A 14,369-nucleotide genomic window follows, 5' to 3' on the forward strand; every position below is an offset into this window, starting at 1 on the left:
GAGGGGAGCGTGGGGAGCACGGCGAGACGCGGCGGCAGCGGGGCGCTACTGCGGTCGCCATGACGGCGGGGCGGGAGGAGGGGGCGGGGCCGGCCCCGCAGCGCGGCGGTGATTGGCCGGCGGCGCGTCAGGCGGTTGCGCGCGTGACGCTGGGCGGCTGGCGGAGGGAAGATGGCGGCGGCGGCGGGGGGCGGCTGGGCCGTGGTGTGCGAGAAGTTCCGCACCGCCCGGACGCTCTCGTCCGTGGAGTCGCGCAAGGACCCGGAGACCGAGCCCTATCGCTCCAAGTACAGCGCCCGGGCGCTGCTTCAGGAGGTCAAGCAGCTGCTGAGCGCCGCCGAGGAGGGCGGCGAGCCGCGACTGTTGGCCGTGCGGCGGGCCGTGCTGGAGTACGAGCTGGGCGTCAACCACACCGACACCGAGGAGCTGTCGGCCGGCGAGGAGCACCTGCAGCGCTGCACGCAGCTCCTGGAACCCCACCGCCTCTCCCCAGACTGCGTCTCCCTCTACATACAGGCCCAGGTGGGCTGGGGCTGTGAAGGCCCAAGGCGGGGGGGGGGTGTCTGTGGTGAGGGGCCGTGAGGTGTGGGCCGCCCCGGCAGCGGCCGGCCGGAGGGTCTGAGGAGTCCTGGGGGGGTGGTGGGGGTGCGTGCTGTGTCTGTGAGCTGTGCTGCGAGGTCACTGCAACGGGTGGCAGAGCGAGGGAGGTTCGTGGCGCTTCAGACTCGTGATGGGTATGGTTTGTGTAATAATAATAATAAAACACCGGCAGCCCTGGCGTTTATTTCTTGCTTGAAGAAATAATACACAGGTGGCGGCTGTGGAGGAATGCTGTTCTCTCAAGCTTGCTGCTGATGCCTCGGCATGCAGAGCATCTAGTGGTGTGTTCTCTTAATAGAAACTGGGTGTTGACAAAGCATTGTACTCTCCAGGATAGACCGAGACAGAACTTGTAAGAACTGGGCAAGGATAAATTAGTAGAAGACCTCGGTACGTCCAGAACGTATTTGTGATTCCTTAACTGTCATTTGTTGCCACAGTAAAGTTGGGAGATGCTTTTATTTATGCTGTATCCTGAAAAAGGTAAATTGTTCTCAAAAGCTGTCACTTTGTTGTTTACTTTTCAGCCTTGCCTGTTATCTCTTAATCTATTACATTTTATTCCAGATGAGTAAATACCGTTTTGTAGAGCTAGAAGTAGTACTATTCAGCTCTTTATAATGAAGAAAGTGATACTGTTAACAAAATTAATTCCTACCATATGAAGATTCACAAAAGGGCCTTTGCTCAGCCACTCCATCGTGGCAGCTGGGGTGTAGTTAAGACACCTACCTCTAGGCTTTAAATTAAATAGAGCAGTTATTTAGGCATCTCTATCAAAACGGCTGCTCTAATTAGAAAAGGTTTGGTAGTACTTCCTTGTCAAACATTGCAAAACTGTCAAGGAATTGTGTGTTCATGTGGAAAGGTGCTAGTTAAACAGTGACTTGTCTTGCGTTGGTTAAATTAACCGAGTTGTCTGGAATTCATGAGGTTACATCTGCTCGTTGTCTTTCAGTGTGACGGTTTGGGTACACCGCTACAAATCTATTACTCATTATAAGATTGGAGATTACTTGAGCAGCCAATCAAAATAAGATAACATCTTCCCAGTGTATGTTCCCAGGGAGTTATTGCTTTCATGGTTGAGGGCCAGGGATTCCACTGTGCTTTTGAATTGGCGTGTTGGAAAGCAGTACTTCTCTCTTTTTTTTTTAAATAGAGAATTAACTCTATCTCAGTCAAAATCAGTGCAGTTGGACAAACGTTTGCATGGAATTTCCTGATTTGGGGCCTTTAGGAAACAGCAGGATAAAGTTTCTGTGTTATGCATGTGAAGTGCTGTGGTCCAACAGTAAACAGGTCAACTGTTGTCTGGCATGCAGCTGAGAGCAGTGATGGTAAATGAGCATGCCCTCAGCTTTCTGTTCCGAGGGCTGTAGAAGACTTGAGTATTTAATTAAAAACATTTCTGATATAAAAGCAGTAGTTGACAACAGTAGCCATACTTCTCCACATTCTAGGACGTATCAAATATGTTGTCATGGCACTGACTTCTATTCTGAAAGAAGGAGCATTCTTTTTTCCTGCTGGGCCTGTTTCTTTAGCCCTACTTCTAATTCCTGAGCTTCTGCATAAGGATGTGTATCACTGTTTCTGTCTAATTAAATTTGGTCCATTCCACTGCTCGGCCGTGGGCAAAGTATTTCTGTTCATAAACATCATGCTATGTGGTGCTTTCTTATAAAAATAAAATAAATTGAATTGAAAGTGACACAGGGCTGGCACACAGCTACACGTTCTAACTCTTTTGAAGGTCCTGTTGGATTTTGTAACAACACTGCCTAGGAATTAAATTAGCACATCAGACATAGATTGTTATTAATGTCTTCATTTTATTAATAAAATTAGAGGTATTGTTTGTAAAAGGTGGATTCACAGATGCAGTAACGTTACTACGTATATTGCTGCAGTTTAGATTTGAAGGTAGTAATCTGTAGCTTTTACATCTTAACGGTTCTTTTAATCTCTTTTCATTGTTGAGAATATACAAGCATTCATTCCTAGTGTATCTTTTTCCTGTTACATTTTTCTACAGAGTCATGATGACAAATTTCTAATTCATTGGCTCTTTTTATGGTATTTGTATACAGTATAAAAGCTGCATGAATCAGATGCAGAGCATACTGTGTGGAAAAAGCTTGTTATTTGAACACACCAGTCCTTATTTAGCAGAGTAAACACAGAAAGTTACAGTTTTTGAGGTGACTTTTGTGTGTATTTGCTGCTGTGTGAGAAGCCTCCCTTTTGAGCAACTTGCGATAAAATGGGTAGGCATAACTTTTGCTTTTTGAAATCCATTGTTTTAGAACACGCATATATAAGGATGAGGACTGATAAATTGTTTGGAGAAAATGTATAACGTAAATGGAACATAATGGGAAAGTAACTAATTTGTTTTTCCTTTTACCTTTAGAACAATCTAGGTATCCTGTGGTCTGAAAGGGATGAAATTAAAACTGCACAAACTTATTTGGAATCTGCGGAAGCCTTGTATAATCAATACATGAAAGAGGTACTGTGTTCCTTGATATTGTGTCAGGTCTTACTTTCACGTGCCATTTACAGTTCTAGTAATCTGAAAAAAAATATGCTGGAACTTGAGTTTCTGCACTTTATACTGGCTGCTGTGATATTTTTGAAAAGTGATTTGATTTGTACTTCTAGCATAGGAAGAAGCAAAGTAGAGGATCACTTGCTAATTTCAAAATGCACTTCTTCAGGAAAATAATTTTGCTTGAAAATAATGGTCCTTTTTGAAAACTCTTTTAATTGATAATCCAAAGTTGAAGTCAGGTAGAATTTGGCTTTTAATTAATACTATTCTTAATCTTATCTTGGAAATGCTGTAAAATGTCAATCCATTGCTTTCAGTGGGAAAAGGAAACAAAACTGAAACATTTGCATGGTTTGCTCTGACTGTGCACAGTATTGTGTGGAGGCAAGTAGTTTAGTTCCATATCCATGAGGACAATCTTATAAACAGCTAAACCTCTCATGCATATTAAACATCCTTCTGAGTTGTGGATTCTGCTGTGTATTGACAAAGACTCCCTTGTGCTATTTTTAAGCTCTTTGCAAGCTGTCCCTACACTACACCGACTTGCCTCAGGGACAGTTGGTGAGTGAGCTAAAAACATTTGTGGCCTTAAAGGAGCAGTATCTGTGTCTCAGGACAGCTATAAAGGTTGGACAGAACTTAGTTTCATAAAATTACAGTTCAGGTTTTATATGAACTTATTTTATAGCACAGATAATTTTCACGGAAATTTTAGAATGTGTTAGTCTTTATTGGTTGGTTACTGCCATATTCCCACCTTTGTAGCTGGTTTACAGTGATAGGGAGGTAATGGATCCAGAAAAAAACCCGCTTGTGCTGAAAAGCTTGTCTGTTTGTTTTCGGCCCTCTGGATCAGTTGGTCGGTCTAGAGATACTACCTCTCTTCACAGACCCCCTCTCTAATTAATTCCTGATGTTCAACTTTGATATTTATGCACAGCCATGATATTGTTAGCTTCCACATTGCCTCTAAAAGATTTTGGCACTTGCTCCAGTGATAATGAAATTGAACTGGTAATACCATGTATTTCAGTGGATTAAACAATGCTGCCAAATACTTCGCATTTTCACTGTGGACTTTTCTGAAACGGTTAACTTTTGTTAGTAGTGGCTAGTGAGTATTCTTCCTGGGGCTTTGCTGCCTGACTAGCATATACATACATGACTGTCAATAAGCCCATGTCAGATCACTTGTCACATTTTTTTGCCCCAGTGTTTTTTTTTATTTGCCACTTATATTTCAGGGCATTATATAATCAAACATAGTGTCCTGGTTTCTGCTGGGATAGAGTTAATTTTCTTTCTAGTAGCTGGTATAGTGTTATGTCTTGGATTCAGTATGTTGATAACACACTGATGTCTTCAGTTGTTGCTAAGTAGTGTTTATACCAAGTCAAGGATTTTTCAGCTTCTCATGCCCAGCCAGCAAGAAGGCTGGAGGGGCACAAGAAGTTGGGAGGGGACACGGCCAGGGCAGCTGACCCAAACTGGCCAAAGGGGTATTCCATAGCATGTGACATCATGCCTAGCATATAAGCTGGGGGGAGTTAGCCTGGGGGATCACTGCTCAGGAGCTAACTGGGCATTGGTCGGCAAGTGGTGAGTAATTGCATTGTGCATCGCTTGTTTTGTATATTCTAATTATTTATTATTATTGTTGTCATTTTATTATTGTTATTAGTTTCTTCCTTTCTGTCCTATTAAACTGTTCTTATCTCAACCCATGAGTTTTACTTTCCCCCCTCCCCCAATTCTCTCTCTGATGCCACTGGGTGGGAGGAAGCGAGTGAGCACCTGTGTGGTGCTTAGTTGCTGGCTGGGGTTAAACCATGACACGTAGCTATGCTTAAAGACTTTTTTTTTTTAGAAGGAACTACAACGAAAGACTGATTTTTGTAGTAACTTTATTGCCTTTCATCATGTTTCTCTGAAAATGCTGAACTCTGACATAATCTGCAAAGAATTAACAAAAAACTCCAAAAAAACAGGCATGGTGGAGCTTGTCTAACTGCTTACTGGTTTATAGAGAGGACTTGAGTTCCTTGCAGTGGTGTTTGATCTTTAGGATTTATACAATCATGTCAACATTCATCATTCACAAATTATAAAAATGTGAATATACTTTTCTTAATATTCCACATTTTTAGGCTATCAGGAAGTCTTCCTGTCCGGGAATCTTTGCTAAACTGTTAATGATGACTGTCCATTCAGGACATGGTTTAGTGGGCATGGTGGTGTTGGGTTGATGGTTGGACTTGGTGATCTTAAAGGTCTTTTCCAACCTAATGATTCTATGATTCTATGATTGAGGTGTTCTCCTGAACTGGTGGATTTAGTTTTTTACTAACTGAGTCTAGTTAACTTACAAATTGGGTGGGGTTGGGTTTTTTCCCCCTAAAGCAACTCCAGCAAAACCAAGGCAATTGCAAGAATAAAATTATTTTGGTAGAGACAAAAGATCCTTTTACATTCTGCTCCTGAATGCTTTGAGTTTACATATATTTTAATTCTTTTTTTCCAAAAAATAATTAGCTATTTTAACAACATTTTGCTATTAGGAAAGCTGTTTGACTGTTTAATGCATTGCAGTGAAAATCTGAAGGTGCTAAACTTTATGGGCAGGACCTTGGGCTAATGAAGTCCACCTGGAAGGGAGAGCTGCAGAGCTCTTCCTAAGGATCATTAAAGGTGTAAGGCTTGACATCAGAGGGTAAATCTGTAGATACAGGAAGGAGGCAAAGGTCTTGCTTACTGCGTCATTTCAATTGCTTTCTTTGCAGGAATAGCTCTAGTCTTGCCAGAATATACTCCAAACTTGCTGTAAGGTTTGGGAACCTTTGTAAGGTTGTAAACCTTTGTATCTAGAGAAAACAAGATGGAGGGTTATAAATTCACATCTTAAAAACCAATGAGTTATAAACAGAAAACCCTAAAGATTAAAAGGTCATATAAAAAAATCTACGCCTCTCTGGTAGGCTAAACACACTTTTATTTATTCATCACTGTCTGTTTCAGACCCATTTGTTCATCTTTGAGGATGGATAAAACATTTTGATTAAGCAAACAAACAAATCCATTCAGGATTTTTTAATGAGAAGTACAAACGTAAGAATATGTTTTCTTCCCTATAAAGTGACAGCATCCTCTACCTTGCTCCTGTTCCTGCCTGAGTCTGTATTATCTTATGAAAAGTGTTTCTCTGGACTGCTTTTTATTTGTTGCCTTATTTTCTCCTGGGCTAAGAAATAAATAGGGTTAAGAAAGGGCTAGGAAAGTTGCATACTAAACTGGGCTCTGTTGCTAGCAGACATGTTGAACATCCCTTAGGATGCACTGTGTGATGGAAAAAAGCCACCTTTAGAAAGACACCTTCATTTGAAGTGTTTTAGAATCGGCATCTGAAGTTATTCACAACTACAAAGGAAATTAGATAAGCACAGACTAATGAAACTTTGCCATAAACAATGTTAATCTGTTGGGCTTGCCAATTATGCTGACTCTTTATTGATGGTTGTTTTAAGGCAAGGTTGAGCAGAGCAATGCGGAAAGATGTATAGTTGTCTGTATAAGGATTCTGACAGAACTCGTGGTTTAAAAAACAAAAAAGCATTCCTAAATGAAGTAGTTCACATCTAACGACTTGCATGTAGGTCATTGCCTTATACCATGGTTTAGTGCCTTCATCCTCTAAAGACATTGCCTGTTGTCTTATTGTCTTATTGATATATTTGAGTAAATAGTCTTACCAGCTTGTGAATAAAGGGAGTCCTTTCAAAGTGGTGTTTACAGCAGGTCTGCTGAGCACTCTCTGCACGTAATGTTCTTTGCAGTACTTCCTGTAGGATGTTTTCTTGTTACTGATTAGTGCAGCTGGGCAAATGAGTATTTCACACTTGAAGGCATGCTTAGTATTAAATTGATGCTTTAAAAACCGTTATGTTATTGTACAAAATAAAGACACCCAATTGTAGTTCTGTAGAATCCAGGTTGAGTATTTCTGGTGCAGGCAGCATGCATAACTTTAAAGTATGTAAGCAGAAGTCTTTTACAAGCTGAAAACCTTTTAATTCCAGGTGGAATTGTGGCTTTTGTCCTCTAAATCTCCTAAGTTTTGTGGAATTGCTCCAGAGATGTGACACTGAGATAGGTGTAGGTGTGTTATGTGAAATTTTCTTGGATTTGGGATTGAAAATGGTAAATCATCTGCAGCCAGAAGAGGGAGCACTAGGTTACAAAGTAAGAGAACTGTCTTTTACTGAGTATTTCATGTACTCTTGCAGGATGGAAATCCTCCCTTGGATCCCAGTGAACATTTCATGGCAGAAGAAGAAAAACTCACAGACCAAGAAAGATCCAAAAGGTGGGTGTGTAGCAGCATACCTAGATTATTATTACTTTTTTATAAATTTATGAGGGTGTACTTAGGGAAGGGAAAAAAAAAAAAAGAAGAGGAGATCTAAAGAGGCTGTTGTTTTTTCCAGATTTGAAAAAGCCTATACACATACTCTGTATTATCTGGCACAAGTCTACCAACACCTGGAGATGATTGAGAAGGCTGCTCAGTATTGCCATACTACTCTTAAACGACAGCTTGAGTATTGTGGCTATTACCCAGTAGAATGGGCACTCAATGCTGCTACTTTGTCACAGTACTATCTCACTAAGGTAATATACCTAATGTTTTTCTGCTGTAATTATATCATAAACATAACTACCAGGGAAGATAATTGTTTAAACAGCTTTTTGAACAGGGCTCCACGTCGAATTAAAAATGTGCTCCTACAAAACCGTGAGTTGTCTTCTGACATGAAACATCTGTTAGTTTTTTCTGAAGAGGACATAGTGGCTTTCCTGTAGTGTTGTGATGGCAATGGGAAAAATGAGCAGGGGTGTAGATGTAAGAAAAGCTCTATAGTTAATGAATTATTAGCATTGATGTGACATGATTTTTGTAAGTAAAATTTTAAGGTTATAATCACTTAATTGTAAATTATTTCTTATAATGTTATCTTACAATAAAGAGTTTAAAAACGAAAACATCTGAGGGCCAAGGTATTGCACATTGCATGTTTCCTATAAATTATTGTCCTTTGTACCTTAGCATGTGCTTAGGACTTGTTTGAGCCTATGTGAACATTAAAGTCAATATGTAAGATGGTAGCTGTTTGCTTCCACACGCCTGTGTTGACTCTAAATAATTTACTGCGTTAGGCGATGCTTCAGCTTTATTTAGGAACTTCTATATTCCAGACTATTCAGATATTCTTTTCTGATGCTTAAAAGACTTCTACCACACCTAAGCCAGTTAATGCTAATTTCAATAGTAACTTGTAATTTCCATGTCTTTTTGATGCATTGATGATAGCACTAATCATTAAACAATGCACTGCCAAATATGAGTAAAGGAATCTGAATCTGCCTCATAATGTTGACTTGTATGTCCAGCTCATTCCGACTAACACCCCGTGATGCAATCTCTACCACAAAACATCACTTCCTTTACCGCAAGGAAGCGATGGTAGCATAGATCAGAACAGTGACAATGTTCACAATGTATGTATCTAATATTAAAAGCAAGGCTTGCTATTGTGGCTGTGGTAGAGAGAAAATGGTTAGAAGATACTGTGTTCAATAGTAGATGTGGAAAAATTGTGTCTTTTCTTCCAGTCTCCAGGGGAATATGCTCCAGGGCCTCTCAGTTCTATCATTTCTCTTGTGTTTGTGTATCTTTACTATCTGAGGCGAGGGGTTTAGTCAAGCTGAGAGCAGTGCTTGGGCTGCTTATACCAGTGATAAACGCTGCCGTTCTGTTTCTCTCAGGAATGCTTTATGGAGTCCCGACACTGTTTAGCAGCAGCCAGTGTCATCTTTAGCCAAGCTGGACAGGTGCCATCTGCTGAAGACAGTAAGTTCATATAAAAGTTTTGAATAAAATATTGTGAATTAAGCATAAGTAATGTTAAAAGTGAAGTCTAGCAATATGTACAAAGCTTATGCCAGTGTTAGTTTTCCAAAATCTTGTTAATTAACAATAAATTGGAATGTTTCTGAAGAGCTGCTGCTACTACAGCTTAAGATTGCCTATGAGGAAACCTGGTGAGAAAAACTCAAGTGTCTGTTGCTGGTGTTTCAGAAAGTGTACCAGAATAAAAGTGAAATTTAAAACAATATCCATTTCAGTAGTGGCAATGGTTCTATTCATCCATTTGTCTTTGTACATGTCCTTAAAATGCAGCTTACCTTTGCTGCTTGGTCATCAGAGGGCAATGATTCAATGAACCAAACCAGATGCTTCCTGGGAACAGTTTTAAAAGTCTTAGTCTTAAAAACCCCAAATCCAGAAGGTACTTGTATTATCTTTTGTTGCTGGATGCCGCAGCCTCATTAACAGCTTTTTTTGTAGTTGTAGCTCCCCTCCTTGTTGTTTTTTTGGGTGTTGATGCAAAGGAACAACTTTGTGGTTCAGTGTGAAGATCAATAAAAGAAACTTTTAGTGAAATAACCACAGTTTTAAGGACCTGTGGTTACATGGTAGTGTCAGTACTCAACGTAAGTCCTCTGTTTTAGGCTTAGTCTTTGCTTATCTACAGCACAGCCTTTTACATTCTGTGTCTTGGGCAACTGAAAGCTTCAAATAAATAGAGCTTTAACTCGTGGAGAGTGAGCAAGTACTCAGGGTAGCCCCTGTGTGAGTTTATAACTCTGACTTTGAACAGTGAATATATTGGTTAACTTTTAATGGTTCGAGCTGTTTATAACACAGGCTCTTTAATCTACTGATGCTGTTGCTTGAGGTTAAAATACAACCTGAATAGACACAACTGAGCTTTAGTCAATTGGAGTTCAGTGACAGTACATTAATTTAATTGCTTTTAGTATTTCTCTTAGCTCAAAAATACAGAACCTTATGCAGTTGCCTTTCTTACTATTTAAGTACTTTGAGGATGATGTCCAAAAGCTTTTTAGTTTCAGGGAAAAAGGGCTGTCAGAGTCAGGTTATGCTAATCTGTTAGGCTGTTTGAAAACAATATGTTATGAAAGATTCAGTATGTCTGAGTTGGTGTTTATGGGCTTCCATAGCTACTTGACAGCACAGTTGTCAGAGTTCATTAATATGCTACTTAAGCCAAAAAAGGAGGTTATGTTTTTGGTATGTGTGTAGAAAATAGAGTCAGTTATGGTTTCAAATTCAGGCGCAAGACTGGAAGTGGCAGATGAGAGTCCTATTTTTAATTGTACTTTATATATTTCTTGTGTGACTTTTGGTTATGTCAACTTACTTCTAGCTTGACTTTCTCTTACACCAAATAGGAGTAGTGATACTTGTGTTTGTTTCAATGGAGTAAACATTTATCCTATTTTCCCTTCCTTTTCACGGTACAGAGAGCTGGACTTGAAGAACATGATGCAGAAAGTTCTAACTTACAGAAAGACTAATACACAGTCAGCATCGGCTACTCTCAAGCACATTCATTTTATCATGTTAATCGGAATGTAAACAGAGAAATTTAATAAAGGTGCCTTTTCTTAGCAACAATTCTTATTTCCTTAATAAGAACAACTGGATTGGCTCTAATGAAAGATAATGAACACAGTGGATCTGAGTGTGAAGTTGGCTTTTTATTTGGTGAACAGGAATCCTAGCATCCCCTCACTGTTCAGCTAACTCAGTGCCTTCTGCCTAGAGACTGGGAAATGAGTTCTCTTTGAAATCCATTTGGCTTCTGCAAATGTTATCCTGAGACATCAGCAGTGCTGCTACTTATGGCGGTGGGGAGACTGTGGGGAGAAAAATACAGAAGTTGTAGAGCCAATAAATCTTATGTTAGTACCAGGCAGATAAACCAATGGCAGTTTCCCCTACTTCTGTTCCCTTTTTTGGTAGCAAGTCTGGGGTCCATTGCAATACAAATGCCCTAATCGTCCTCAGAAACAGTTACTGGGCAGGCGGCTGGATCTCAGAAAATGAATTACCCCGATTTCTTTCTCTTCTTACAAAGAGTCACAAAAACATTTTCTAGTAAAACACCTTCAAGATCAAAGGTCTTTTTAAACCTGCATTATGATCTATTTTTCTGAAGAAGTCATGCATGACAAATCCATGTTAATCTATATGGATTTCTACCAGAATGACACTTTACAGAATTACTATATAGACTAACATGGAGAACATGTTTCTGTCTAACAATGAGGAAAAATTAATTAAATACAAGTAATGTATTCTTTGCATGTAACATTTGAAGTTCTTGCTGGAGTGCTTGAGTTCCTTTAAAGCTTGTATGTGTTTATGTCCATTCAATAGATGAAACGGAGCAAGACCAACAGGACCTTCGACAGAGGAAAGCTGAAATTGCAAGATGCTGGATTAAGTATTGCCTGAATCTCCTGCAAAGCGCTCGGAAATTACTTGAGGTAACTGAAAACCTGTTCTGTAGCTGTCAATGTTTAAAACCAAACAAAGTCTGTTTTGATGTTTGTAGCAGGAATCAATTCATAGTTGGTAGCAAGTGATAAACAATTGCCCAATGAATACTACAGTAGATGCTTGCAATGTAGCAAGTGTTTCATAGTATGCTTTGACTTTAATGCAGCACTTAGAAATAAGCACGGATAGGAGATCAGCTCTGTAGTGTGAGATCGGTGCACTGCTCGTACAGCAACTTCAGAAATTTCCCTCCTCTCTGCTGCATTTTCTTGCAGCTTGATTTGGCAGATTATTTCTTATTTAACTGCTAGTAAGAACACCTCCTTAATATGCAACAGTTTTGTGTGCTGGTATTCTCATTCATTCAAGCATTTGATTCATGCAAGCATTCATTCGAATGTTTAAAACTTGACATTTGCTGAAATGCTTTGCAGAAGCAGGGCCTTTGGGCTTTACATTTGTTGTTTAGGCTATATTGTCACACAGGGTAGGGAGACTAAATTGTCTTAGTGTTATATTTTTACAGAATCGAGACTGTAATTTACGTGACTTTTTGTGAATGTAAGGTCTAATATGCCAACGTATCTTCTCTTCTGTCTTGTTGCTAACTAGTTTGTATTTCAAAGGTAACTCATAAATAAAATGATTCAGTGTAAGTCTCTCTTTGTAAGCCACATGCATTTTTAATTAGTGTGCTTTGTCATTTCAGGATAACATAGGAGAGCTGGATCCAGACAGGCAATTGGAACTTAAAGCCCAAAGGAAAAAAGAAGAGGATGAAAAAGAGAAGGGCAGGAAAAAAGCTGTCCTTTTTGGGACAAGTGATATATGTGACTCTGTCTTAGCCATGGAAGAGAAAGTGAGCAGTGTATATCCTTTAGATTTTCAAGAAGCCAGAGAAATCTTCCTAGTTGGTCAGAACTATGTTCAGGAAGCAAAAGAGTTCTTTCAGGTTGATGGTTATGTTACTGACCATATTGAAATTGTTCAGGATCACAGTGCTTTGTTTAAGGTACTTGCTTTCTTTGAAGAAGACTATGAGAGGCGCTGCAAAATGCACAAGCGTAGAATAGACATGCTGGAGCCTATATATGCAGACTTGAATCCACAGTACTATCTGTTGATTAGTAGGCAGCTTCAGTTTGAACTAGCCGACACCTATTATGAGATGATGGATTTAAAGGTAGCTATTGGTAACAGGTTAGAGGAGCTGGACTCCCACACAATTAAAAAAATTAATTCTCTGGCTCAGTTAGCAATCAAATATTATGAACTCTTCTTAGATTCTTTGAGGAATCCAGATAAGGTGTTTCCTGAAGAACTCGAGGAAGATGTTCTTCGCCCTGCAATGGTGGCTAAATTTCATATTGCACGACTATATGGTAAGCTTATTACTTCGGATAGCAAAAAGCAACTGGAAAATATGCAGACATCATTGGAATATTACACATTTCTGGTAGACTATTGTGAGAAGTACCCAGATGCTGTCCGTGCTGTTGAAACTGAACTAGAACTCAGTAAGGAGATGGTGGGTCTTCTTCCAACAAGAATGGAGAGGCTAAGAGCAAAACTCTGTCCATTTATATAAATACTTGCCTTGAAGGAAATGTGCACTATTAAAATGATATCTGTCAAAACCAGTGCTGTCGGACAGCTTTCGTACTGATCGGTAGGACTAAGGTGTCCACAGTTTGGCAGTCCACCTAGAGCCTGCAGTAGTGTAACTTTGTGAAAAACTCAGAGCTCACCCATTCAGTAGCTCACCCACACTAATGGTATAAAATTTAAATGTAAAGTGAATGTCCAGCTAATGCTTTGTTTGTCCTGTATGTAAATATAAACCTTTTCTCCCTTATGTTTTTTTTCCTCCAGCATATGGTTCAGTTTCTAAATGTAGTGCTGTATGAAAATTGTTAAAGAGAATCTGTTTCTCTAGGAAAATTTTTCTAAGAAACCCGAGGCACGTTCTTCCAACTAGAATACATTTTATCTCTTCTAAAGTTTGTCCTCAGAAAACTTTATCCGTATGAAGGGAACTTTTTGTTATTTTCAGTATTTATTTTCTATGTTGCTTAGTGTTTTCTTTTTTTCCGTGTTAATCAAAACTTAGTTGATAGCTCAATAAATGGACTACCTTGGCTAAATGTTTTTCAGAGTCCTTAGAATTCTGTTGCCTTGTTTCTTACTAAGATATGATATACTTTACAACTTTGGCCAAAATAAATAGTTGTGAAAGTGTTTCCCTGTGAGTATCTTCAGTAAAAACAGGTGAGCAATTGAGGTGCCAGAACCAAGAGCAAGAAAGCAGCAAACTTTCTTGCTTGTGGTGGGAGGAGATAGCCTGCTCTTAATATACTGTAGAGAATTCACAGGTTAGAGGTGCTGTGCTCTAGTGCTCCAGACAGTTGCCGCATACAGCTTAAAGGCCTGGGATGCCATCGATGGCTTCTTACCTTGTGCTGGTCAGGGAGCCCAGGTGCTGTCTTAGTAGCAGCTGCAAGTAGGGACCTCTCTGAAGTCGCTGCAGATCCCAGCGCTGCTGAGGCACTATTCAAAATCTGCCTGTGTGCCATCGATTGCTGACTTCTCTATTAAAGCTGTCCTGATTGTCATTAAGGACCTGTTGATCTGGCAATGTTCCTGGTCTTACACAACTTGTCACTTTTGTTCTAATTTAGCTACCTATTTACTCGTTATGGAAGACCAGGCTGTATTTCTGACCCAAAACGTACACAGAGGTTGTCTTTGTATTTCTGGCGTCCATAGAAGGATTATGAACCAGTA

The 14,369-nt window shown here is 39.8% G+C and overlaps 1 protein-coding gene across 1 annotated transcript; it reads left to right on the top strand.

The window, feature by feature from the left end:
- The first annotated feature begins 143 nt into the window (after positions 1 to 143).
- Positions 144 to 13,824, top strand: KIFBP (kinesin family binding protein). The gene is made up of 7 exons (XM_075025345.1): positions 144 to 522; positions 3,017 to 3,115; positions 7,441 to 7,520; positions 7,642 to 7,825; positions 8,981 to 9,065; positions 11,463 to 11,572; positions 12,295 to 13,824. The coding sequence occupies exons 1-7, from the start codon at positions 172 to 174 to the stop codon at positions 13,171 to 13,173; spliced, it is 1,788 nt and encodes a 595-aa protein (XP_074881446.1). The 5' UTR covers positions 144 to 171; the 3' UTR covers positions 13,174 to 13,824.
- The last annotated feature ends 545 nt before the right edge of the window (positions 13,825 to 14,369 follow it).

The sequence above is a fragment of the Buteo buteo genome, chromosome 4 (genome assembly GCF_964188355.1).
Source record: "Buteo buteo chromosome 4, bButBut1.hap1.1, whole genome shotgun sequence".
In the NCBI taxonomy this organism is placed as follows: Eukaryota; Metazoa; Chordata; class Aves; order Accipitriformes; family Accipitridae; genus Buteo; species Buteo buteo.

What these genes read in the sequence shown, in the direction of transcription:
- KIFBP (XM_075025345.1), top strand. Translation starts at nt 172, where the DNA reads ATGGCGGCGGCGGCGGGGGGCGGCTGGGCCGTGGTGTGCGAGAAGTTC. An exon ending in ATAATCAATACATGAAAGAG is followed by an intron (nt 3,116 to 7,440) that starts GTACTGTGTTCC and finishes GTACTCTTGCAG; the next exon opens with GATGGAAATCCTCCCTTGGA. An exon ending in GCGCTCGGAAATTACTTGAG is followed by an intron (nt 11,573 to 12,294) that starts GTAACTGAAAAC and finishes TTGTCATTTCAG; the next exon opens with GATAACATAGGAGAGCTGGA.